At 36.2% G+C, this 27,941-nt stretch overlaps 1 protein-coding gene across 1 annotated transcript in view; it reads left to right on the forward strand.

Moving 5' to 3' along the window:
* Nucleotides 1-27,941, forward strand: part of IL1RAPL1 (interleukin 1 receptor accessory protein like 1) — a 1,375,052-nt gene that overhangs the window by 165,431 nt on the left and 1,181,680 nt on the right. The window contains exon 2 of the mRNA XM_035001062.1: nt 27,831-27,936. Coding sequence (XP_034856953.1) covers nt 27,855-27,936 — 82 coding nt within the window. The 5' untranslated portion in view covers nt 27,831-27,854. The remainder of the gene's footprint in view (nt 1-27,830; nt 27,937-27,941) is intronic.

Raw genomic sequence — 27,941 nt, forward strand, 5'->3', positions numbered from 1 at the left:
TTCCTCTGAGCTATTGCATAGATTGAAGATAAAGGATTATAATCTCTAGCAAATTCATTTTCTGATAGATTTGTGGTTTGACATGAATAGAGAAATGTACTCTTACAAAGATATAACCTGTTGAGGCAGAAAACTGTCAACTTCTCAGTCATGTCTATTCAAAGAATGACTTTGCAGTACCATGTCCTAAATAATTTTATCTGAAGTCAAGCTGAAAATGAGAGATGTCACCTTCTTACTTCTTAAATTACTACCATAGAGGTAGTTGAGTTAAAAAAAAAAATTTATCTAGTAGCTTTCAAGATTGCCACATGCTCTTCACTTATCAAAAACAGGCACTTCAGAAGCTGCTGAATATATTCAGTAATTTACTTACCTAATATTGCCTAAATAAACCTTTATCTTAAATTTTAGGGTATTTCTCAAAATCACTTAAACTTTTAGATATACAAGTATGTGAAAAAGCCCACTATTTGTTTCGGTCATATAGCTATTGGACGTGCTGTTTACATGATTTACATTTTCTCTGAAAACTGTTCATCTAGAAAACCAATGTGGATAGTATTAAAGGACCAAAATGCTTTTTAAATTCACAAATGGAAAGTCATCCTTAGCATGGTTATATTTCAGTATAGCTTTATTTATGGACACTGAAATTTAAATTTCATATAAGTTTCATGTGTCACAAAATATTCTTTTTTCCCCAATTACTTAAAAATGTGAAAACCATTTTTATCTTGTGGGTCTTATAAACAAGGCAGTGGACCAGATGTGGCCTATGGGCTGTCATTTACTGACCCTGTGCTCTAACATAGCTTTCCAGTGTTTTTACAATTAAGGCAATTGTAAATACATAAATGATGTAAGATTGGTCAGACCTTGATGATTTAGTGGTCTTTATGAAGGAAATTTTAAAAAATTTTATTATGTTATATTATGAAGGAAATTTTTAAATAACTTGATGCCATGATTCAAGTTTTTAGAAGAAAATATCAGTGGAATAATTGGAAAAAGCAGCTAATGTTGACCGTACCTAATTGGTACCATTTTCTGGTATTTTCCTTTGGTTTTTGGATAATATGCAAAGAGGAAGATGAGAATGTAATTTGGATATTTGAAAATTAGTATTTTTATACTGACTTTGTGGTAAAGTGTTGGTAATTTCATATAAGCTCTGTCTTCATATTGAAGAATACCATGGAACAGTAGCTAGATTTTTTTTTTTGGACAGTCATTCTATAGAATATAATTTGAAAAATACAGGAGGAAGTTTATTTCTCTTTTTCCCTATCTTCCTTTTTGGCATACTTGAGGAAGATTGAAATAAAGATGTTTAAACTGTTAAGAAAGTTAAAAGTTGGTATGTAGGTGAAATTCCGGTTAGCGAGGATTTCTGCATATTTCTTTGAAAGGGAAGATCTCACCACTATAATGTACCATGTTTGTACCCAGTAGAAAAACAAATGCCTATAGATACATTTTTAAATGAAAAATCTTAATAATCTAGGACCCTTTGTAATTCTTTACCAAATTGACCCATTGATGGGGTAAAGGAAAACTGAATTCTGTTTTTTCACAAACAGAAGCTACAGAAAGCTGTGGTTTCTAGAGACTCAGTCCTCTAACAGAAACTTAGAAAGAAAAGGGGTTTGGAGTGATACTGAGTCCAAGAATGTGCACCTGCATGTCTGGGCAAACTAAATACTAGTAGTTCTAGAAAACTAGAAGTCAAATCAGTTACGGATTAGTCCTACAATCCCTAAGTCTTCCTTTACAATCAGTTTATCTTAGGTTAAACAGGTTTAAATGGCCCATTCTTGACTTCGGTATAACAACATCATTGTTATGCCCAATCTGATATGGCCTTTTTTCTCTGTTGTAAAAATCCACCATCATCAGTGGTTTAATTTGACACATTTTTTAAAATGACACATTAGATGACTGATAGGGAAAAATACATGAATAATTGGATAATTATATAAACATTTCAGTGTCTCAGTTGAATTACCTGAGTAAGAGGGTACAGTGGTAGGAACTCAGGACTGATATATGGATTTTGCTTTAATATGTGGGGTATATATATGCATATGCCTGTGTGTACATATATTCTAGAGCTAAGCTTATGTTTTATTCAGGGATCTATGAAATTCTTTATAAGTCAGAACTTATCTAAAACACAGTGAACAGATAAGATGGGTATATATATACACAATGGAATATTACTCAGCCATAAAAATGAATGAAATCTTGCCATTAGTGACAACATGGATGGATCTAGAGGGTATTATGCCAGGTGAAATAAGTCAGAGAAATCAAATCCCGTATGATTTCATTCATATGTAGAATTTAGCAAACAAAATGAATGAACAAAGGAGAAGGAAAAAAACAGACTTTTAAATATAGAGAACAAACTGGTGGTTGCTAGAGGGGTGGTAGGTGAGGTGATGGGAGGAATAGTTAAAGGGGATTACAAGTACACTTACCTTGATGAGCACTGAGGAATATTATTCATTGTTAAATCATTATCATTGTTAAATCATTACATTATACACGTGAACCTGGTATAACACTGTATGTTAATTATACTTGAATAAGAAAAAAAGACATGAGCTATTAGGTGACCAGAGGACATGGAGGAACCTTAAAAAATACAGTACAAAGAGTTAAATCAATGATCACATGCAGATTCTTGCTCTTCTGGAAGTCTGAAGATTTTGGTTACATGTCATTTTGTATTAACTGAATAGTATTGCTCATTGTTAGTATCATGCAAATACACATACCTGGAGTATGTTAAATAGAAGATCATAATGTTGAATAAATCCCTTGATGCATTTTTATTTTCTGTATTTAAAAAGACATAGTAGACTCTAGCTTCTCAAGTGCCTTAAATAGACCATAAATATTAAACACACAATGTAGATTTTTTTTTTTCCGGCTAATATATTTTTATGGGTACATACATAGGTATAAAACTTCAGTTGATTAACACAAAATATGATTTGATGGTTATCTCTGGATTTGGGGAGGAAGGGGAATACAAGCAGGGAGAAAGGGAATTTTTTTTTTTTTTTAAGATTTTATTCATTTATTTGACAGAGAGGGAACACAAGCAGGGGGAGTGGCAGGCAGACGGAGCCCGATGTGGGGCTCGATCCCAGGACCCTGGGATCATGACCCAAACCGAAGGTAGTTGCCTAACGTCTGAACCCCCCTACCCCAGGGGCCCAAAGAAAGGGAATTTCTAATACTCTCCTTCCTATCCTGTGTGATGAAGACATAGTACTGATTATTCTTATGTACATAGTCTTAGCTAGCTGTCACATTTCGTGGTCAGTGAAAGTTTTATGTCGATTTAATTTATAATTTGACAACTTCACAATATATGTGCAATTTTTTGTGTCAATTTTAGAAATGTTACTTTAAATTTACCAAAGAGTTTCTTATAGTCCCTGTAATTTCACAGTCTGATATATGTATGATTTTGCAATATTTCATCCAACTCTAAGGAACAGAAAATACATTTTCTAGGGCAGTAGCTTTCAAATATTTTGGCCACAATCCACACTAAGAAATATATTTAATATCAAAGACTAGTATTTATATGTGTTCATGCCTTATTTTATTAATTCTAATATACAAATTTTTATATTTTAACATTTGTGAAAGAATAATTTATTTTTCAGTTTTCAATCAATAGTTCTTACAGTTGCCATTGACCATTCTTTCATGTTACCATCCCTCGCATTAGCATGCTTCTCACAATGAATAGATGATTTTTAAAAAATGGCATATAGAGCAAAAGCAAAAGTGTCATAAATTATTTGTCTATGCTCTATTATTTATTATTCATTTTATCTCATTACAGCAAGTGTTGGTTTAAACTTGTTAAGTTTATTTCCCCACCAACTCTTGGGTCCTAATCCATTTTACAAGGTTGTCCCTTTATTTGGTGTTATCGTGATTTCTTTTTAATGGGGACTTGCTCTTATAGAACCCTGTGTTACGCTGTCTCTAAAATAGTGAAACAAATCATTCCAAGACACTTGCGACTGAGAATTCGAATTAGCAAATGAGTGCTTCATCTCTTAGCCTCTAACCTGAATCTATGGACCTTTCTCTCCACTAGGAAGACTACAGTTACACTCAACCCTTTTGGACTTCCCTGTTTTTCAGCTGTTGATGCTACAACCACTATTCATGAATTGGCAAAATAGTCTACATTTATATGCCTGGGCAGCAAGAAAGAGTGACTACAATATAATTAGTGCCCCTGATGAACAAATTTGAATGAAATTAACTTAGACAACCACGAGAGTTAAATAAAAAGATGCAAAATGACAGCAATACCAGCACCTACTGGTATGTATTGAGTACTCACCCTGTACCATGTATGGTGCTGATCTATTTATATGTTATCTTGCTTATTTGAGTGGCTGCATAACTGCTTTAGCAAAACTTCCCCCTCCAATTTTTGGCAAAACTCATCTTTGTGGATGGAAAAGTTCTCAGAATCCTAGAATTCAACCCTATACAACTTCATGTAAAAGGAATCATTTTGAATCTCACAGTGGTAAGCAAAACAGACATAGTTTCAGTTCTGAGGGAACACGTAGCTTAGTAGGGGAAATCCGTAGTAAAACATATAAACACCCAGGTAAATCTATGATTACAAACTGTAGGTTTTATGAAAGAAAAACAGATGATACTATAAGAGAAAAGTCTCAAGGGTATTAATTAGATGGTCAAGTAAGGGGAGGCATATGAAGGTGCTTGTAAGTTTAAGTTTAAATATTATGCTAAAAATTAAAAAAAATATCTTGCTAATCACATTAAAATTACATGAAATTATGTACATAATGTAGATTTGTATTTATCATCTCTGATTTAATGTTCATGAAAATATTACTCAGTTTGGTTGGGAATTCTAACTACAAGTCTAGTTCTACGAAATTCTGATTTCCCTCATCTTGACTACATTGATTTTGTGCACTTTGATCTTTATTATGTGTTACACAGAAGTCAATATGTTGATCTACAAACACATCTGCTGCTTGGATAGTAGTTATTTTAGAACTGGCTCTCTTTCCAAGCATAGTTAGGACACTGAGAATTGGTACTATGTGCTCCTGCTGGCAGTTTCCAGTCATAAAACTTATGAAGAATTCCAAGAGCTATGTGAAGGAAACTCCCTTTGTTCTCATTTAACATTAGTGTAGAGAGTAAAATTGTGTTTGTGAGAAATTGTATGAAAAGCAAATGGTCTTTCTCTATTTTCTTCAATTCCAGAGTGTCACTATCCGTTTTATACTGTGATTAGGAATTGCATGACTGCAGGCTGGATGTTAAATCATGAAGTTATTGAAATTCCTAATCAATGTAACATTGCTTTTAAGATAAAGTTTGTGTAACATATTGAATTGGCTCTCTTGTATATGGCAGTCTAACTACAACAGCTATTTCTTTGAGTATAAAGATTGTTTATTCACTTGTTGGTTTGATACCTGAAGCTGAGACATTAGCCCTAAGAAAAAATAAAAAACAAAAAACAACAACAAAAAGGAAAGTATCAAAAGAGTGTTACAGCTAGTTAAAAAAAAAAAAAAAAGAAAGAAAACTGTAATGTTAAATGAGGTCATTGAGTGTGAAGTGAAATACCACAGAGACCCATTTCTTTATACCTGATGTGAAAAGAAATGGCAGTATAAGAATCTGAGTTGAATTATAGCCTGTATTTATATTATATAGATAGATTTAGGGAAAAAAAAAGATTTGGTTTAGTATAAGAAATGTTCTAGTTACTACTGCTGTATAACATGTAACATAGAATGTTATTTCTATTTCATTCTACTGATCATGTGAGGGCAGCTCAGATTCCAGAGGAGTGGAGCAATAGATTCTAAATTTCATTGGAATAATAATGTATGTACAGAAAGGATGAAATTGATGAGCCATGTTAAAAATAGCTATCTAAGAAGTAAATATTTAATGATACTTGGATATATTGGATATCATTCTCATGAGAACAAGTAAGGAAATATTGAAAGTAATTTACATATAAAATTTTGCTTTCTTATCCCCATAATTAAAGTAATATATATAGACTGTGTTTTACCATTTGATGAAGCAAAGTGTGACACAGTGAGTATATCCTCTTGTGTTTGAAGTTGATGAAATAGGCAGACCAAAGTCGTCATTCTGGGGACACTTGCCAGTTTGAGGGTCCTGTATATAGGTGGGCATTGCGAAGAATTCCATATTGCTATTGGATCTCTTCATTGCAATATGAGATTAAAATGATATGACTGAAAAATAGCACTAGATTACGTAATTCCAGATGTTCCAAACAGAAACTGTAGTGATAATCTTGTTCAATTCTTTCATCACAAAGGTAAGACTACTAAAACTAGACTTTGCAAAGATCTTAGTGAGTGGTGTGGCACACTTTGAACTTGAATCTAGGTCTCTCAGTTGGTAAGTTACTGCTCTTCCTATTATTGCATACATCCACACTCCTTTCCAAAAGTCTATGCTATAAATTACCATCTGGGAATCCATGTAGAAGGACTGTCTTCACCAAATGGTGAATAAGAGCTTGTTGTTTCATTATATTTTCCATTTTTGGGGGTGTCTAGAAAAATGAAAATATTTAGTCAACTTGACAAGGAGTATATAGTGAGTAGGTAAAGTACATGTGGTGAGCTGAGGAGAATCTAGTTTTGATGTACCTTGAAGCTTATACAATTTTGGCCCAACTTTACAAGATAACAGGATGCAAAATTACAACTGCAAAACTAAGTGCAGGGCTTTAAAAAAGAGGCCTGTGTATTTAAGGGTCCTCAAGCTCAAGCTTTATCAGCCTCTGGTGGTGAGTCAGTTAGTTTAATTGAAATAATAGTTTTGATTGGACATTGAGAAGAACATGTCGCCTCTCTAGACAAAGTGTTGTTACTAGTAAGCACAGCTGAAGGGACGATCATTTCTCTGGACTTAAAAGTGATTTCATTCTGACATTTACAATGGATTTTAAATACAATCTTGCTTACATGTATGAGCATATACAAGGACATTCAGGCAGTGCTTTGTAGCTCTAAGTAGTATAGCACTTCCTTACATAGTGATTTAGACATGTAGTCTTGGTTTTTAAAAACCTCCAGCTACCAACATTTAGGTAGAAAGCAGTGCTATTGCTCTTTGGAGGCTGAAGACTTCTGAATGATGCATTAAATTGGCATGTCAAAGCAGTGTTGTGTGTCTTTTGGAAGTCCTCTAATTATAAAGTATTCCATCTTGGTTAATCTATTTAGTATATGAGGATAAATGAGGGTACCATCTCATATCTTTTGAAAAATGAGTTGATATTAGTGGGATCAGTTGAAGTATTCAGAGAAATGATGCATATACAAGATAGTATTTTCTAGTTGGTGTCCAGTGTTAATATGCCATACGTGGAATGCATGATAGGCACAGAGGAAATAAGGGTAATATTTTACATTACAGAGTGTTTTGAGATAGGCAAGGCCATTATTAGGTTTCCTATTCTTGTAAAGAAAATCACTTGCAGGTTATGAACTTATTTCCCTGAAGTAACATAGCTGGGATTCAAGCCCAGCATTAGGACACAAAGGGCAGCAGGCTTTTCATTATGCCACTCTCTCTCTTCCTAGAGGCCGGTGGAAGTTTATACCATCCCCACTGTCTTTCCCCACCTGGAAACAATTGCATTCCCAAGGTCTTGTAATTTAGCTTTTTGTTATGACTGCTTTTCTGTGAGTTATTTAATTAGAATCTGCAGATTTTGGCAGGAAAATGGTCAACCCAGCATATTTCTAAGAAGCATTGTATTTAGGGGAGAAAGTCAAAGTGAGCAAAAGAAGAGAAGGAATGTGTGACAGTAGCTGCTAGAATATATTAGTTGCAGACAAATTTCAGTGGGAGTGTCAGTCACCATGAATTACATTTTTAAGTGAAGTGGCCTGAAAAAGTAGAATGGGATGGAACAAGGCGTGTATATGATAGTACAGAATATTTGGAATTCTCCCAAATCTGTCATCTTTTAATGGAGGAACTTTTAGGAGCAGAGATGGGGCCTGTGTTCATAGAATCATCTTGGGAAATGCCCTTCAAGGACACCTTTAAACACTACTATTCAGACTTGATGTTTTGAAAGGCTTTTTTATTAGACAAGTATGATTTTAAAAGCAGTAGTTAATATATATCTCATTTTAAAATAATCAAGTCCATCATTATCCATGATAATACCTTTAAAACATTCTAAAGGACTGACTATTGATAATGAAACATAGTTGTTAGAACTGTTACAGAAGATAAATGTTAAATACTAGGTTACTAGGTGAAAAAAAAAAAAACAGTGGTTTTAGGGGTACTGACAACGGTGGATTAAGAGGGCTTTCTTCCCCTTAAAGCATTTTATTATTGGTAGATGGTTAACAGAGAGATGGAGGAGGGACACCTGGGTGGCTCAGTTGTTAAGTGTCTGCCCTCGGCTCAGGTCATGATCCCAGGGTCCTGGGATCGAGCCCGGCATCGGGTTCCCTGCTCCGCGGGAAGCCTGCTTCTCCCTCTCCCACTCCCCCTGCTTGTGTTCCCTCTCTTGCCATGTCTCTCTCTGTCAAATGAATAAATAAAATCTTTAAAAATAAATAAATAGGGGCGCCTGGGTGCCTCAGTCGTTAAGCGTCTGCCTTCGGCTCGGGTCGTGATCCCGGGGTCCTGGGATCGAGCCCTGCATCGGGCTCCCCGCAGGAGGCCTGCTTCTCCCCCTCCTATTCCCCCTGCTTGTGTTCCCTCTCTTGCTGTGTCTCTCTCTGTCAAATAAATAAAATCTTTAAATAAATAAATAAAAAATAAAAATAACACAGTTAATAGCAATGTACTAATCAATGTGAGATTAATTTAGAAGTTAAAACCACAAATTTATTTTTTAAAGATTTTAAAAATCTTCAAACCAAATCTTTAAAAACCAGGGCTACATGTCTAAATCACTATGTGAGGAAGTGCCATACTGCTTGTGTTCCCTCTCTTGCTGTGTTTCTCTGTCACATAAATAATTAAAATATTTAAAAAAAAACCCAGAGGGATGGAGGCGGCTACTGAGAAATGCCCTCAACAAGGAAGGTGAGATACTGCTTTGGGGATGACAAGATCAGTGTGGATTTTCATCATGTCACCTCATACAACATATCAGGTACATATTTTGTCTAGTAAATAGTTGGTGACATGGCTCTCTGCATGATGTTAATGAGAAAATATTTTTTGATCTATTTTCCTTGAAGCCCATAGGTTTCTCAAAATTAAGTTTCCTGCTGGCATGATTGCAAGAATATCTACTGGAGTTTAAAATTGTGCCTATTTTTTCAGGAATAAGTTGTAAATCCTGTTAAATCCTAGTGTCAAGCCCATAGCTTGCATTGAAGCTAACAGAGAAAGAACAGTAGACTAGCTTCCAGGCAGGCAATTTGAGAGTATTTAGATCCCATCATGCCTGAAAGCATTTTTCTTAAGTGCAAACATTGGGTATATTACCCAGGGAGTTAAAACACAGGCAGCTAAAGGGAACTGGGTCTTTTCAGTCTGTCACATTATATGCATCTGCTTCTTAATCATTATCATGAAACTGTTCTGTAGGACTACTTGAACCAAGTTAGCTTTCAATTAGCATGACATTATATTGGCAGGTTTAAACTATTAGAAAAAAATATGGTTCTGGCATGGACATCATATACATGAACAATTTATTGGTGCAGTTTCATGGTCCAGCACTATTACAATCTGTTAAACTCTTAAAACATTTGCCTCTCTATTTTTCTCTTAGACTCACTTGGAAACAACTCCAAACAGAGTTAAATCCAGCTATCCACCTGCTCCCTGCCTTCACTCAGTTGTTGAGCATTCCTGAAATAAATCATACCGCCTTTCTGACTTTATCTTTGTGATCACATATCCCTAGTGGACACTGCAACAGTGCTATGCAATCTTCCTCTTTATCTAGGACATTCATTCACTGTACCATGCTCTGAGATACTATTTTGTCCATTCTCCTCTGTCTTTAAACTTCCTGCCCTCTTTCCACACCTTTAACACTCAAATGTGAAGACTTGCCGTTCTTCCTACTTGTTTTTTTTTTTTTTTTTTTAATGTATTGTAGTAGAACATACATTTTATCACTACATTTACTGGCATACTCTTCCCTCCATTTAGAGTAGTCAAAATCTGACTGCTACTATTTAAAGTCCACCCCAACATTTATGTTTGCTTATACTCTTTAAAAGACTGCTCCTTCAATTGTCAGCTCTCCTACATCACCATTTTATCTCTCAATGTAGGATCACTCCCATGAGCCTCCAGGTAGAGCTTCTATTCACACATCTTACAGAAAACATTCCCTTGAGCTGTGGTGCTATTGACTTCACAGAAAAACTCCTCTAAGAATTTTCTGTATTCAGTGTCTTTGCTGTCTCTGCTTAGCGAAATCCAATGAAGTTTTTGTTCCTTGTAAAATGGCTAAGGTTACTAATGAATGCTATGTTACTAAATCCAGTGGTCAATTCTCACTTCTCATCTTACCTGACTTCTTTGCATAATTTGACCCAGTTGGCTACAACTTTCATCTCAAAATAGTTTCTCCTGGTGTTCTTCCTACCTAATTAATTCTTTCCTTTGCTGATTCCTATTTCTCTGGCCTCATTACGTTTTAGTTTGATGGCCTCAATCATGAGCAGTCTTGTCTATCTCCCTTCCATAGTTGACCACGTCTAGTTCCTTTTAAATAAAATCTGTATAGAATCAGTGACTTCTGGAGCACCTAAATCAGTGACTCCTAAATGTATGTTTGTAGCTCAGATTTCTCTCACATCCTTCCCATCTTTATTATCTGTTGCTACATAAAAATATTACCTAGAACTTAGTGTCTTAAAATGAAACATTATCTCATGGTTTCTGTGGGTTAGTACTCTGGACATGGCTTAGCTGGGTCTTCTGGCTCAGGGTCACTCACAAGGCTGCAGTCAAGATTTTGGCTGGGGCAGCAGTCATCTCAGGGTTCAATTGGGGCATGATCTGCTTCCAAGCTCACACAATGGTAGTTGGCAGGTTTCAGTTCCTTAAAAGTTGTTGGACCAAGTTTTTCTCTGGCTGTTGACCAGGGGCCACCCTCAATTTCTTGTCATATGGACTTTTCAGTAGGGCATCTGGCTTTATCAAAGTGAGTAGTGAGGGAGTGCCAGTAAAGTGGAAATCAGTTTTTTTGTTATGTTAATCACCATACATTACATCATTAATTTTTGATGTAGTGATCCATGATTCATTGTTTCAGTATAACACCCAGTGCTCCATTCAGTACATGCCCTCTTTAATACCCATCACCAGGCTAACCCATCCCCCCACCCCCATCCCCTCTAGAACCCCCCGTTTGTTTCTCAGGGTCCATAGTCTCTCATGGTTCGTCTTCCCCTCCAATTCCCCCGATTCATTTTTCCCTTCCTACTATCTTCTTTTTTAAAAAACATATAATGTATTATTTGTTTCAGAGGTACAGGTCTGTGATTCAACAGTCTTACACAATTCACGGCACTCACCATAGCATATACCCTCCCCAATGTCTGTCACCCAGCCACCCCATCCCTCCCACCCCCCACCACTCCAGCAACCCTCTACTTGTTTCCTGAGATTAAGAATTCCTCATATCAGTGAGATCATATGATACATGTCTTTCTCTGATTGACTTATGGAAATCCGTTTTTTGTAACTTAATCTCAGAAGTGACATCCCATCACTTTTGCCTTATTAACAAGTCCCTAGGTCCATTCCACAGTCAAAGGAAGGGGATCACACAAGGTCATGAGTAAGAGGCAGGGATTATTAGAGGCCTGCAACAGTAATATATCAAATTAACTTGGATATGATATAGGCATCTGAAACTTAAAGTATCCAGAATGGATCGTATCTTCTTAACTTCCCAAACTTGCTATGGCCCTAGCCTTCCCCGTCTCAGTTAATGGTAACACAGTATACCTCTACTTCCTGGCCAGACCTGGGAATGATCTTTGATTTCATTTTAACTCACTGACACATCCAACATATTAGTTACTCCTATTGGTATTTTCTCTAAAATGTACATCAAGTCTGAGGATTTTGCAGCATTACCTTTGTTAGAACTGTACTCTAAACCACTATCTGTGCTTGTCTGAACCACTGCATTAGCCTCCAACCTAATTAGTATCCCTTTTTCCTAGTTTTGTTCCATTATAGTCTATTCTTAACATGGTAGTCAAGGCAAACTTTTAAATAATGTGTATTGTCTTATTAGTACCAGTATTAGTTCCCCATGACTGTATCAACAAAATTACCACAAACTGGGTAGCTGAAAACAACACACTTATTCTCACAGTTTTGGGGGCTAGAAGTCCAAAATCAAGTTGTCTGCAGGGCCATCGTGTCTCTCAAGGCTCTCGCAGATGATCCTTCCTTGTCTCTTTTGGGCTTCTTACAGTTAACAACAATCCTTAGCTCTCCTTGGCTTGAACAGATGCATGAGTCCAATCTCTGCCTCCTTTGTTACATGGCCTTCCCTGTGAGTGCTTGTGTGTCTCTCTTTGTAAGGACACCAGTAATTGGATTTAAGGTCCACCCTAGTCTAGCATGATCTCATCTAAACTTGGTTACATCTGCAAAGGCTCTCTTCTCAAATAAGGTCATATATATGGGTATCCAGGGTTAGTACTTCAACATATTCTTTTGGGTGACCCAATTCAACCCAAAAGAGTACTGTATAAACTCTGGATGACTTTGCAGTACAAATAAAATATAAGTGCTTCCATTTATTGGTCCCATCCTGTTCTTCATTCTTCACCTAGTTCCCACCTCCCTCCTGTCTGGTCAGCCCCAATCATATTGACGTTCTTTCCGTTGTGCACCTATTAAGAACTTGTTCTGCTGTCATAGCTTTTGCATATGCTCATCCTTTTCCTGGGATGTTTCCCCCCCATATTCACAGGTGACTCCTTTCTCATGATTTAAATCCCAAGTGATAGAACCTTTAAGAAATTAATTTAAGAAATTAAAACAGTAACTTCTATACCACATCATTCTCATTCCTGAAGTACTGTTTAATTTTCCTCTCATTTATTATTAAATGAAATATATTCCTTGTCTGCCTGTGTTTTACAACCAAGAATGTAAGCTTGATGAAGGAGGGTTCTTGATCTTGTTTCCTGTTATGTCTCTAGTACTCCAGTGTCTAGGATAGTGCGTGGCATATGTTGGTTAACAAGTTCATACATCTATTAAAGCCTAAAAGAGCAAGATGATACACAGAACTGCTGAAAAGATTGTGGAAAGTAGTCAATACCAAATGCTGTTTGACCTCTGTATCTTCTGAACTTGTGGCAGTGTAGTGGTGGTGGGAAGAACAACAGTCATTCTTAGAAGAACCTCAAGCAAGGAAAGCTGTATGCTAAGTGTTGGGAAGTTAGGAAGCAACCAGATCACACAGGCATACAGCACTGTATATTCTCTTTGAGGAGGTAGTGTAGCTCCTGCAGTAAAGAAATAGGAGCCTCAGATAGTGAAAACCTTGGGGTTGAGTGAATATAGCAGATGCCTAGTTGAAAAGCACGTAAGTAGCACATGGATAGAATTTCACTCCATGCGGGGATTCTGTAAGCAGACACTGTCCAAAGAAATAGTAGCACTGCCTGCAGGTGGACCACTAGATGTGGATCCTATATGGTTTTATTTGTGGATACATTTGCATCAGAGGTCTCAGAACTAACTCTGTTTTACATATTTTTGACTATTTAAAATACTGTCAGTAGAAGACATGGAAACTAATTTTCTAGTTGTGTGACCTTGGGCAAGGTACTTTATATAGACAGTAGCATCTATGTGATTGAAAATTTGTAAAGATTAACAAAATAGTCCATGTAAAATTCTTAGATACATGCATGGCATTTAGTAAGTGGTCAAACAAAGGTTAACAGTTGTTTTTGATAAGCAGAGTATTTCTTTCATGTTTCTGGCTTCTTCACTGTTGTACTAGCTTTCTTTACTAGCTGTAACAGCTTATCACATACTTCGTGGCACAAATAACACAAATTTATTCTCTTTCATTTTGGAAGATTAGAGATATGAAATGTAACTTACAGGGCTGTAATCAGGATGTCTTCCGGGCTGGTTCTTCTGGGGACTCCAGGACAGAATCTATTCCTTTAATCTTGTGGCTTCTAGTGGTTGCTGACATTTCTTGGCTCATGGCTTCATCACCCTAATCTCCACTTCTGTTATCACATGCCCGTCTCCCTAACTTTAATAATCTTGTCACCCTCTTACAATGATTCTTGTGATTACATTGGACCCACTTTGGAATCCAGGATAATCTCTCCCATGTTACAATCCTTAAATGAATCAAATCTGCAAAGTCCCTTTTCCCATGGAAGATAACATATTCAATGAATTTGGGGATTAAGACATGAACATCTTTGGGGGCCTTTATTTTGTCTTGAACAAATGCATTCACTGTCTTTCAGTTTTAACAGCTTTTTTTTTTTTTTTAAATTACAAAGCTTTATCATTGTTTTTTGTTCCCTTTATGAGAATTCTAATGACCTATTAGCAGATCGGACAAATGCTTATATTTCTTTTCCTGGCAACTTCAGTGGTCAAGTTCTCACTGCGTAGTACCTAGGGGTGGCTACTGAGCACCTTTACAAAAGATAACTAATTGTACTTTGTTCCAGGGCCTTAGAACTGAGTTTTCTGTTGGTTAGAGCTTAGTATTCTGACTACTCACATGAACTTATGATAGGAAGGTACCATCCCTGCCACAGATCATTTGGCAGTGTTTGGAGACATTTTTGCTTGTGACAACTCAGGGAAGGTACTACTAGCATCTAGTGGGTAGAGGCCATGAATGTTGCCACACATCCTACAATGCACAGGATAGCCCCCTAAAACAAAGAATTATCTGGCCCAACATGTTAATAGCAGTGGGGTTGAGAAAACCCTGCCATAGGGAGCTCTAAAAAATAGACTTGCTTAGATGTTTGCTTTTCAAAGTGTGGTCCGTGCATCATCAGCTTTGGGATTACCCAGGTTATCAGTCTCTTTGAAAGCTCCCCAAGTGATCCTAAAATGCAGGCAAGGTTGAGGAGCACTGTCTTAGCTTTTCTCCCAGTATTCTTCTCTCTTTGCAAGTTGTTATGGCTATGGGTATGTGGAGTTTAACTGGAAAAATAAAATTTTAAAAAACTTTATGCCACATATAACAAACATCAAAGACGGGGTCTGATTAACATAAAGCCATGTTTTCTTGAGAGTTACAGTAAGTTTCTTCAGTATGTTGAATTTTAAACAAACCAAAATGTGATAAGGGTCAGGTTTATCTAACTATCCATTGAATATATTGGCAGGAAGAATTCACAAAGGAGTGCAGATCCACTCAGCTAGGGTCATGTATGCAGCCCAGAAGAGCAATGATGCAATATATTTGCTTTTCTTCCCTGGTTTTGTCAATTACCTCATCCAATCTGCTGACTTTGGAACCCAAAAACTTTCTTCAGTATGAGCTTTGCAGCTGAATTACAGTAGAGGGCATGATGAATATGAAAGGCGTAAGAAAGGTGAATTAGAAAAGTAGCAGATGGAAACCGTGTAGTGTTTTTATTTATGTTCTCTATTCTTGTGCACAGTGCACTTTCCATTTTAGCTAGTCAGGTTCATCCATCTACTGGATTTTCTCCTGTCACCAAATAAGTATGAGTTCTACTGAGTTTTACAGAAATTTCTGGCAGCATATGGAATATTTCCATTCCCCCAATAATTCCCAGTAGTGTTAAACTGGAATTACTATGTATGGTAATTCAGCCTTAGCTGAATTAACCATAGTCCTGTGATTTATAGTAATAAAGGGTAATACACACTCAACTAAGCATCAGTGTTTAATGTTAATCATACATTATTGTATTTAATTTTTGCAATAATCCTCTGAGACTGTTCCCCTGCCCACTTTACAGATGGGAGGACAGAGGTATAGAGATATTAAGTATTATTAATTTATCCACGTTTGCACAATGGTAAGAAGTTAAGCTGTACTTCAAACACAGGCATTATACTCTTCAGTGCATACCCTTAATCCCCTTCATTGTATATTTATTCAGGTCTCTCTTTGCAGACCATCAGCTAGTCCCAGGGATTTTTTGAGGGGTAGCTGGTTACACTAAGCAAGTCTGGACTTTGTAAGGGATGATTACATCATTTTCAAATGACCTTGATACGGAGACCTTTTTCTAGGAAGCTACATCCCAGCCACCATTCCTCTAAGAGTGATTCTTCTGCCTTTCCAAAGTAGAGAGAAAGGCCTAGTGACTCAAAATACAGTTAGTTCTTATTGATTATAGTGTTTTCTATGCATATTTGTAATTTCACTGGTTTCTTATTTAACTGCCTTGAAGTTGTCTTTATGTTGTTGTTCACATGGTTTCTGATTAAAACATGATACTAAGCATTGACTAGAATATAAAATCTAACCAAAGGTAGCTTATTGTAATTTCTTCTTTTAAACTTTTAAAAATATGGGACGCCTGGGTGGCTCAGTAGGTAAGCGTCTGCCTTTGGCTCAGGTCATGATCCCAGGGTGCTGGGATCAAGCCCCGCATTGGGCTCCCTGCTCCGCGGGAAGCCTGCTTCTCCCTCTCCCACTCCCCCTACTTGTGTTCCTGCTCTCGCTGTGTCTCTCTCTGTCAAATAAATAAATAAAATCCTAAAAAAAAAAAAACCCTTTAAAAAATACTTTGCTTATCTTAAAGTATTCATTGATTAACTTTATTATAATAAATGTAGTTCTCAAGCATAATTTTCAAAAACCCAAGGGTCATAAAGATACAAAATGAGCACATGTCAAAGATTAATTTAATTCACTAACAAAGGAACTGGAGGACATGTTACAACTAGTTTAGAGGAGATGTCAGAGAACCACAAATTTATATGCAGTAAAAGAATTTGGGAATGGATTTGCCACAACTGGTCTGTACACAGGGCAGTGATCAGTTGCATCCCACCAGACCACAAATAATTTCCATTTCTATGGGCAAGAATTACTTGCATTGCTGTTAACTTTCTAGAAGTTACGTTTTCAGAGTTGTGAAATACCATGTCTACAGACAAAGGTGCACAGGTTGGGTCAGGTAGTCCCTAGAAGCTCCACCTTTCCATCAAAAGATGATCCAGTAATCTCTTTTGTTCATTCCAGTACCTCAAATATTTCATTTAAGTACTATCCTGTGGATGCATCTACAGTACATATTTTATTCCTTCAGTTACCCATTACATACTTACTGTCTATTATCTGCTTGGAACAATTTAATAGGTATTGTAAACACACCAGGAAATGTGTAGGTTTGTGTGTATGGGTTTGTATCTTTTTGTTCAGAATCTATTTTAATTAGATTCTGACTGCTATTGTAGTGTTTCTATTAGTGACCCATTTAAGTGGATCTTATGACTGAGAATATTAGAAATTATTGTAGTGACAAAATATTTAGCACAATGTAGTTTATCTGGATGACTCTTAAATTGAGACAGTATATGGTTTTGACTTACAGAATTAAAATAATAAGAATTTATCCAGATTCTTGACCAATTTGAGATAATTTCATTCTGTAAAAGCTTTTTTAAAAAATTTTCCAGTTATATTGAGGTGTAGTTGACAAATATGTATATATTTAGGGTATACCACTTGATGTTTTGATAAACATATACATTGTGAAATGATTACTACAGTCAAGTTAATTAACATATTCATCACCTCACGTAACTGTCATTTATTGTGTTATGAGAACATTTTTTTACTCTCCTAGCAAATTTTAAGTGTACAGTGCAGTATTAATAACTATGGTCACCATACTGTATATTATATCCTTAGACCTTATTCATCCTGCATAACCTAACCTCTGTATCGTTTAACTAATATCTCCTCATTGTCGCCACCCCCAGTCTCTGGCAACCACCATTCTGTTTTCTACTTCCTATGAGTTTGATTTTTTCAGATTTCATGAGATCATGCAGTATTTGTCTTTCGGTTTCTGGCTTATTTCATTTAGAATAATGCTCTAAGTTCCATCCATGTTGTTGCAAATTATTTTCTTCTTCTTTAAGGTTGATTAATATTCCATTGTGTGTGTGTGTGTGTATCTCACTCTTTCTTTATCCATTCATCTATTGATGGATACCTAAAACCTTAAAACCTTTATTTTTATTTTTTTATTTAAAAAAATTTTTTTTTTTAAATTTTATTTATTTGCGAGAGAGAGAATGAGAGACAGAGAGCATGAGAGGGAGGAGGGTCAGAGGGAGAAGCAGACTCCCTGCTGAGCAGGGAGCCCCATGTGGGAGTCAGTCCCGGGACTCCAGGATCATGACCTGAGCTGAAGGCAGTCGCTTAACCAACTGAGCCACCCAGGCGGCCTAAACCTCTTTTTTTATTATGTTCAGTTAGCCAGCATATAGTACATCATTAGTTTTTGATGTAGTGTTCAACTATGCATTAGTTGTATATAACACCCAGTGCTCATCACAACACCTGCCCTCCTTAATACCCATCACCCGGTTACCCCATTTCCCCCAGCCCCCTCCCGTCTGTAACCCTCAGTTTGTTTTCCAGAGTCCTAGTCTCTCATGGTTTGTCTCCCTCTCTGATTTCTTTCCGTTCAGTTTTCCCTCCCTTCCCTGTGGTCCTCTGTGCTATTCCTTATCTTAAATCCTCTTCTAAGGAAATTTTAAAGGGATATAAAAATGTGTATATTTTTATGAAAAGCAGTAGATACTCATTTTTTTTTAATTGGGCAACCATATAACAATAAGGAGGAAACCTAAAATTTAGTATAATTACTTAACGATTGCAAAGGTCATATACTGTGAGGTAATTTTTTTCTTGTCATTTATCTATATCCCTATTATTCATAATATGAATCATTCTCTATACAGCATTGTATTTTGCTTTTATCTCTTAGCATTTTGTTGTGACTGTAATCCAAGTGATAAACTTCAAAACTATTTGTGAAGCCTGAATAATATTTTATCTTAGAGCCATTCCCTACAATTTATTTTAATAGTACTTCTTTTTAGTGATTAGATACTTCAGTGATACTTTATTACATATCTATTGACATAAATCTCTACCTGGGTTTATGAGTATTTAAGTGATATATTAGTTACCTATTAATGCATAACAAATTACTACAAATCTAGCAGCTTAAAATGATACAAATGTCTTCTCACACCACTTCTGTGGGTTAGGAGTCTGGGCACAGATTATTAGCTGGGTCCTCTTTTCAGAGTCTCACAAGACCGAAACCAAGGTATCAGCGAGGCTGAACTCTCACCTGAGACCTGGGGTCTTCCTCCTCCAAGTTGATGTGGTTTTTGGCAGAATTCAGTTCTTTGTGGTTGTAGGATTGAGGCCCTCAGCTCCTAGAGGCCACAAACCATTCCATGACATGTGATTCTCTCCACGACGTGGCAGTTTGTTCTTCGGTGCCAGTAGGAGAGCATCTCTGCTGCTTCTTAATTCTCTGACATCTTCTATCTGTGACCTCTAGACACCTTTTTTAAAGGGCCACCTGATTAGCCTGAGCCCACTGAGTGTAGTCTCCCTTGGGATTAACTTAAAGCCAACTTATTAGTTGATTTATTTACAACTGCAGAACATCTTCACTTCTGCCATATAACACAGCCTAATAATGAGCGTGATACTCTCTTAGATTTATAGTCCTCACTCATACTGACAGGGGTACAGGATTCTATAGGGTGTGAATACCAGGGGGTAGGAGTCTTGAGGGCCACTTTAGGTTTTTACTATCACAGACCGATTTCATTTGTTTAGTGATAAATGCTCCCTTTATCATATATTGTTAGATATTCTGATATCTGGTATAGTGTTGTATATGTATTTTTCATTGATAAGTCATTTTTGTGGCTGTACCATTTTAACTAGCCTAGAATTAAAATGTATTTTGGTATCTTGCAGGCAAGTCCTACTTAATTCATCTTTTCTAAATTTCTCTTGTTTATTTTTCCAGTCAAATTTTAGATTTTATTTCTCAAGAAACAAAAATTCTGTTTGGATTTTGACTAGAAGTGAATAACACCAGTTTGGAAAAATTTGACATTTTTTTGTCAGTATTGACAAAGTGGTTAATATTTTTATCTTGAAGCACATTATTTTCCAGTTTATAGTGGAATGACGTTTTTTAATGTTTTTATAACCATAATCTATAAATACTGAAAATTGTGTGTTTGCCTTTTTCTAATACTTATATTTATAGCTATTACTCTTTCTGGTTCATTTCATTGCCTAGGACTTATAGAAAAAAGCTAAGTAATAGTAGTAACCTAAACAACCCTTGCCAGTGTTACTCTCATTTTACAAAGTTTATTAAATTCCTTATATGAGTTCTGATCATTTGTTTTGTCTTTTTTAAAAAGGTTTTCTGTGAAAAAAAAAATAAAAGGTTTTCCGTGTTTTTACAACCATAACCATGGTTTTCTGTTCCTTGTGTTCTTTGAAAGTTTGCAGGTGCTCATCTGTGGTATTTACTGTAGTCAGAATTTAGGAGTTTATACTGTAATGGTATTTAGAATTTTTAAATGTTTTTGTTAGATTCATGATTGTTTGTGTTTAGCAGATTTTCATAATTTACATTCCCAGAAATCCATTCTGTAAGATTTTCAAATTAAGTAAAATTAAAAGTGTTTTAAATTTTTTGTCATTGTATATTTTATATCATCTTTTTCACTTTTGATTTCGTTTATATTATTGATCTTACTTTCTTAGCAGATTACAGTTTGTTCTTTCTAATACAAAGCTGGTTATGACATTCACTTCTGCAAACACCATTGGCTTCCCACCCGCTCAAGGATGTGGTTCAGATTTCATGAGAACCAAACCCTTTCTAAAGGTACAGGATCCTTCTACAAGTTTTCAGACTTCCCTGGTGCCACTCAGTAGGTGTGCCAGTTATTCCACCGTAACTGCAGCCACTACTCCAGTCTGTTTGCAGAACATTCCATAGCATTTTATGCCAGGTTGCTGTACAGCAAGCTATTCTATGTATAATTCTCAGGACATTATTTAAATACGGAAGCCATTCATTTTGAACAGAGTTATTTGACTGTTCATTATCATATTCTTATGACCTTATAGGGAAATTTGTCAAGAACCATATGACTGATGATCTTACTGACATTTTGGTCTTTTAGCCAGGTTATGAATTAACTTCTGCGTATCATTACTGGTCTTAGTTATAAGGTCAGGAGCTTTAACATTCTCTTGCCAGCCAGGCTCTTTAGGAATGAATGATCTTCTGGTTAGGATTGTGTTAAAAAAACAAAAACCAGAACTTGGTTTACCAGGACCATTTTGTAAACAATTTTCTAATGACTTAATACTTCATTTTGATGATCTAAACATACACACTTGCCTACTCTTCAACCCATATTGAATAGGTTGTCAAGTATATAGTTTTATTTTCACTAGTGGTTTTTCAGATGCATCTTGCACTCTTTTTATTCTCTTCCACCTGCATCTATTGTCCATCACTTTTTAAACCCTTTCTACCCTGGCCCAAAGTTAGCTCAAATGTCACATTTCTCTGAGATTGTTTTCATGACCCCTCCAGGCTGTACTGAGCATGTTCCATAGACTTGAGAATTCATCTGACACCTATCCCTTTGGTATAATCATTGATTTCTCATGTCTTTCTTCCTTAGCTACAGTGACCATTTCCTAATGGTTTTGTATTCTTAATACTTAAAACAATATCTGAAACATGGTAGGCACTCAAATTTAAAAGTAAATGTTTAGATGTCTTCATAAATTCTGAGTGGTTGATTTTCCTGAGGATAATTTTGATAAGCACTAGGTGTTATACACAAATGACGAATTATTGAACACTACATCTGGAACTAATGATGTGTACTATATGTTGCCTAATAGTATTTAAATTAGAAAAAAAGTAATTGTCGTAAGTTCATGACAGAAGAAACACATTTCTCTGGGGCTAATTTTAAATATTTTGCTTTTTTGGTAACTTTTAGTTGCAGAGTCTTTAAGAACCTCTGTTTATCATCTCCATAGGAAATATTTACCACAGCTTTAACATGAATTGCTTTATGTAAATTGTGCCAGGTAAAATACTTTGTGTCATGCACAAATGGATACCTCTAAGAGTGGAAAATGGTATACTTTTGAGTTTAGCAACGTAAAAACTTTAAGGACTAACTAAAATATAATGGACCATTTTTCGAGCACCATTTTTCCATACCAGGCAAGAGTGGAGAGAAAGGAGACCTAGGAAGAGAGTTAGCATTTTAAAATGTATATAGTGAAATGTCATTGTTAAACACTGTGGTAGATACCATAAAGACAATTCTTTAAAGGTTATAAAAGTTGGAAGTAGGAATTTGCTCCCTCACTATTTGGGAATGGTATGTCAACAATGAACTAAACTAAAATGAAATAAATATCTCACATACTCATGTCCATGTTTTGTAGATGAGAAAACTGAGACTTAAAGATACGAAATTGTTTGCTTAACCTAACCTACAGTAAGACTCTTAACCCACTTCGTTCTCATTCTAAAACCAGTTCTGTATGCTTTACAGTGAAAATGGAATAAAACAAACCGTGCCACTTCCCTCCACTTTACTTCCAAACTGGACTTTGTATTCATCATGTATACTTTTTTCCCTTCTGCTTGTAAAGGGTGTCCCAACTTGCCCATACTAATATCTCTCCTTTCTAGATTCACCTTCCTCTGTCTCTGCTTCTCTTGGCTTCAGTTTAGATCTTCTTCATTCTCAACTAAGTTATCCCTCAGCTTCTCTACTCTGAACTATGGACTCCGCGTCTTACCATTTAGGAACAAGCAAATGAAGCTTATTTTCCTCATTAAATTCTCTGATTATGCCCCCATTTGTTTAATCAAAGGAGTAGCCAGTATCAGTGGCAGTATCTTAAATCTAAAGCTAGGTTTGTCTTTTTTTATCCTTATAATACGTAAGGTCTCCCGTTACTGTCTGATTTTTTCCCTTCTTCTCCCTTTGAGTCCCTTTGCTGTCTCATAAACATTTGTAGGCTCCAGAGGTGAAAATGTAAGCCCTCTCCTCTGTGTTTTCTGTGCTTTCTTCCCATTTATTGTAACCCATGTCTTTAACTTCAGCTAAAATTACAATATTATCATTTTCCATCTTTACACTGAGCTTCTGGCTAATATTTTTAACTACAAGACAATTCTAGTAGGAGATTCCACATGCTGTTTAAAATGGATGTGCCTCAAATATAATTTCATATACTTCTCCATCCTCAGTGCGTAAAATGTCTTTTTTGTTTCTACATATTGGTAAATAGGATCGTAATAGACCTAGTTGCTCAAAATAAATGCCTCAGACCCACTTTCAAAGCTTGCTTTTAATGCCACTTCCTTTAATATCCTTGAACTCTTGTTATTCCCAAATACATTGTTTTTTCACATTTATCTCTACTGTATTAAGGCAGACCTCCTTGTTCATCTTCCTATACCACCGCCTGCTAACTAGTTTCTTCCACCTTTAGACTATGCTTTCTAAAACAGTTAAGATTTTTCACTTACAAGCATCCATTGGTTCTTCGTTGTCTATACTGCAAAGAATTCCTAGGATTGTGTGGAAAGGGGATAGATCAGAATTTCAGGTGAGTCGTCATGTGTACTCTGAGGAAACATTCAGTGTACAGAATGTTTTCATGATAAAGAGGTTAAGAAAGTGAAGCTGCATGAAATATTCTTGGATGAAGTTAGACAGTATATGACTGAAAAACATTGTAGGGGGCATGAGGAAAAAGTCCCAGATTCTTACCTAGCATAGCTTGCTATTAACAATCTCACATTGACATCTTTATTTTTTAAAATATTTTTATGTTTTTTTTATTTTTTTAGAAAGTGTGTGTGCGAGAGCAGGGATGGGGGAGGGGCAAAGGGATACGGGGAGAGAATTCTAAGCAGGCTTCACGCCCAGTGCCAGGCCTGATGTGTTACTCGATCTCATGACCCTGAGGTCATGACCTAAGCCGAAATCAAGAGTCAGACGCTCAACTGACTGAGCCACCCAGCACCCCTGACATCTTTAATTTCTGTCACTATAGCTCACAACCTGTGGTTTATTTATACTTTGTTACTGGAACCTGCCATTTCACATCCTTTCTGTATTAGTTTCATTTTGCTCCTGTGACAAATTACCACAAATTAAGTGGTTTAAAACAACCCCAATTTTTAATGTTATCATTATGGTGGTTAGAAGTTCAAAATGCATTGGACTCACTTGTTTAAAATCAAGGTGTTGGTATGACTGCATATTTTCTAGAAGTTCTAGGGGAGAATCTGCTTCCTTGCCTTTTCCAGCTTGTTTTGGCCAAAGTCATTCCTTGACACATGTCCTGTTCCTCCATCTTTAGCGTGCATCACTCCAATCTCTGACCTTTGCCTCCACCCTTATAACCTGTCTCTATGAATATCATTCTTTCACTGCCTTTTTATAAGGATGCTTTTTATTGCATTGAGCTTACTTGAATCATAATCTCCCATCGCAAAATCCTTAATTTAACCACATCAGCAAAATCCCTTTGACATGTGAGGTAACATGTTCACTAGTTTCAGGATGTGAACGTGTTTGTGGGCAGGCATTATTCTTCCTACCAGAGTGACAGTTTCACTTCTACTTTATCTTAGACCCAGAAGTCCCTTTACCTTAAAAACAAAACAAAACAAAACAAAACTTTCCTTTATGACCTAACTGAAATGCTTCTTCCTCTGAAAGCTCTTTGCTGTGACTTCGCCAGACCAACCTGAAGTAGAATTAATAGATTCCTCCCTCTACTCCCTCAGCACATTATACTCACCATATGGCAATAGGGCCGGTCTAATTAAGTAGGTAAGCGTTTGTCTCCTTTATTGGTCTACAAGCCTTCTTTATTAGAGTGCATTGCATTGTCTTTGTGTCCCCACTACACCGTAGCACAGCATCTTGTAACTAGGATATGCTTAATAAGTGTTTACCAAATGATGAGTTTGAATGCCAGAATTCAACTTCATGTAATAGCAGCCACATTCAGTCTGTCATTCATTCACTTTTTCAGCTAAAATTTACTGAGCATTGGAAATAAAAAGATGAATTAAACATATTCACCCTGATGGGACTTCAAGTCTGGGAAGATAGAAAGACGTATAATTAAAGTGATAAGCTAATAGCTTGAGGTAGGATGTAAAGAAAGCTGGTATATCTAGGAAGTGTCTCAGGTGAGAGGATTTGAGTTGTGTCTATGAGAGTGTTAACAGTAATGGTAACAGCAGTCAACTGCAGTGTAAACAGTAACAACCGCAGCTTTCATTTCTTGACTTCGTTGTGTGTGCCAGTGCTCTTCTAGGTACTATGCTATATACTGTAGTGATACCTATTTTTCAAATGAAGAAACTAGTCACAGAGAGTTTATTTGCCCAAAATGACACCACTGATAGGTGGTGAAAGTGGAATAAGGACCTAGACTGACTGATTGCTCATAACCACTGTAATATGTTCATTTTGTGTAAGGTTTAGTAGTGGTTCACATGGCGTCATATGGTGATGGTATTAATAGGAAATAGGCTGATAATTTCAGGTCCATCCATCCATAATTTGAAGCTACTTGAAATAGGTCATTGATAGGATGAACCACCATGTGACAATAAGAATGTACATAACAACATCACTATATTTATATATAGTTGGCATTGGGATTTGTGGGTAAGGATTTTAATCATGCAACAAGTACAGCAAAGCTTGGATGTCTATGACTAGATATATTTGATCTGTCTTTCAAGATAAGATACAATAAATTATGTCAAAGAGGTTTGTAAAGATTATTATTGTAGATTGACCAAGATGTTGAATCTGTGAATTGCTACATATTTTTCCCCTAATACACAGCATTTCAAGAGGCTCAATTAAGGATCTGGACGTTACCAAACTGATGCTTTCCAAACCAATTGAGTTTTAAGAAATAAAATTGCGTACTAGCTTGTGTGCCTTATAGAAATGAAATGAGTGGGGAAGTAGTATTTTGAACAAGAGTAAAGTAATAAGATAGTTAAGCTGGAAGGTCTTGCAGTGTATAGTTGGATCCTGGAATTGTTTGGGTAGTGCTGATGAAACTCCCACTGAGAGACGAACTGATTCTCACTGCTAACCTGAAGGCTGAAGATAGCAACTTGAAGATTTCCTGCCACTCCAGTTAGTGCAGTGGCTTGGAAATGGGATTCAGGGTTTAGGAATCCATGATTCAGGCTTGCACTGTAATGTGGCAGTTCGTCAGATGCATTTGATGAGTTGACTTTTCACACTAGGTTTCATTTGTGTCTTTATGTGAACTCAAAGTCCTTCTTTAGAAAACCGAAACAGGCTATCGTCATTTTTTTAAAAAAGATTTTATTTATTTGGCAGAGAGAGACACAGCGAGAGAGGGAAACAAGCAGGGGGAGTGGGAGAGGGAGAAGCAGGCTTCCCGCCGAGCAGGGAGCCCGATGTGGGGCTCGATCCCAGGACCCTGGGATCAGGACCCGAGCCAAAGGCAGACGCTTAACGACTGAGCCACCCAGGCGCGCCTAGGCTATTGTCATTTAAAGGAGCTGGAGTTAAAATAGCTTATTCACAGTGCTTATTTTAAAAATTCACTGACTTTCTGACTAAAATGATGATGGGATCACTTTACTGCAAGTGAATAGATAGGGATTTTGTTTTGTGAATTAAAATGTGTCTTAACAGACTTTTATTAATGCGAATGAATTACTCATTTAGAAATATTCAGAGGTAAAAAAAAATTCAGAGGTATCTGTGGCAGTAGGAGAGCAAAATATGTGACTGTCAAACCACCATTTCAGCTTCCTCATTTTTAATAAAGTCATAGTGATTGAAAGCTGAATACGATCAGTCCTCAACTGTCTTGCAAAGAAACTTGTGCTGTCATGGATTGACAATACATTTGAACTGTGTTCTGACTTGCTACTTTTTGAAATTCAGTCTTTCACCTCTACTATCTCAGTCTTAGACAAAAATAAAAGAGGGGTGATTTTTCCAAGAAAGATAGTGTTTCATTTCCGTTAATTTCAGATGGAATCTATCCCCCTTTTGAAATCCAGATACTAGGCTAATGTCCCTTCTAGTACTTGTAATAGGAAGAAATGATGTATCTTTCCATAGCTTTCAGAGACAGTGTACTTATTTTCCATAGAGACAGAGTCTTAAAATTCTCTTGAAATATCTTTTAGAGATTTTTGAAAGATAGTTGTAAAATTAAAATTAAATCTTTAGAGGCATAGAATTTATGATTTCTTTTTGACTGGGAAGAATAATACAGAATAAAATCATATTCTATTGTACCATGGAACATTAAAAAATGTGTTTAGTAATTTATATTAGAAATAAGTTGTTAGTGAAATAGTCTTTTTGACAGGATTGTTTCCACTTACTTAAATGCAGTTAGGTACTCTAAAAAATTCTAACCCTTTAAGGGATCTTAAGAGTTTAAAACATGTTAGGGGCCTTACGGAAAAATAATTTTGGCACTACCTGTTTGGATTTTACTTAGCAACCACAACATAAAGGAAAACATGATACAGATCCTGTTCACATTCTTCACTCTTGTGATACCCATTGCCCCAATTGTGTGCATGATCAAAAGTCAAACAAAAATCTTAACATGTTGCTATATATTTTTAAAAAATATGTTTTTCATTTTATCTTTGCTTTAGGGAACAGCCTTTAAAACCTGGAAGATGAAAGCTCCGATTCCACACTTGATTCTCTTATATGCTACTTTTACTCAGAGTTTGAAGGTTGTGACCAAAAGAGGCTCTGGTAAG

This window comes from Mirounga leonina, unplaced genomic scaffold (genome assembly GCF_011800145.1).
Source record: "Mirounga leonina isolate KUSES-001 unplaced genomic scaffold, KU_Mleo_1.0 Mir_101595, whole genome shotgun sequence".
Classification (NCBI taxonomy): Eukaryota; Metazoa; Chordata; class Mammalia; order Carnivora; family Phocidae; genus Mirounga; species Mirounga leonina.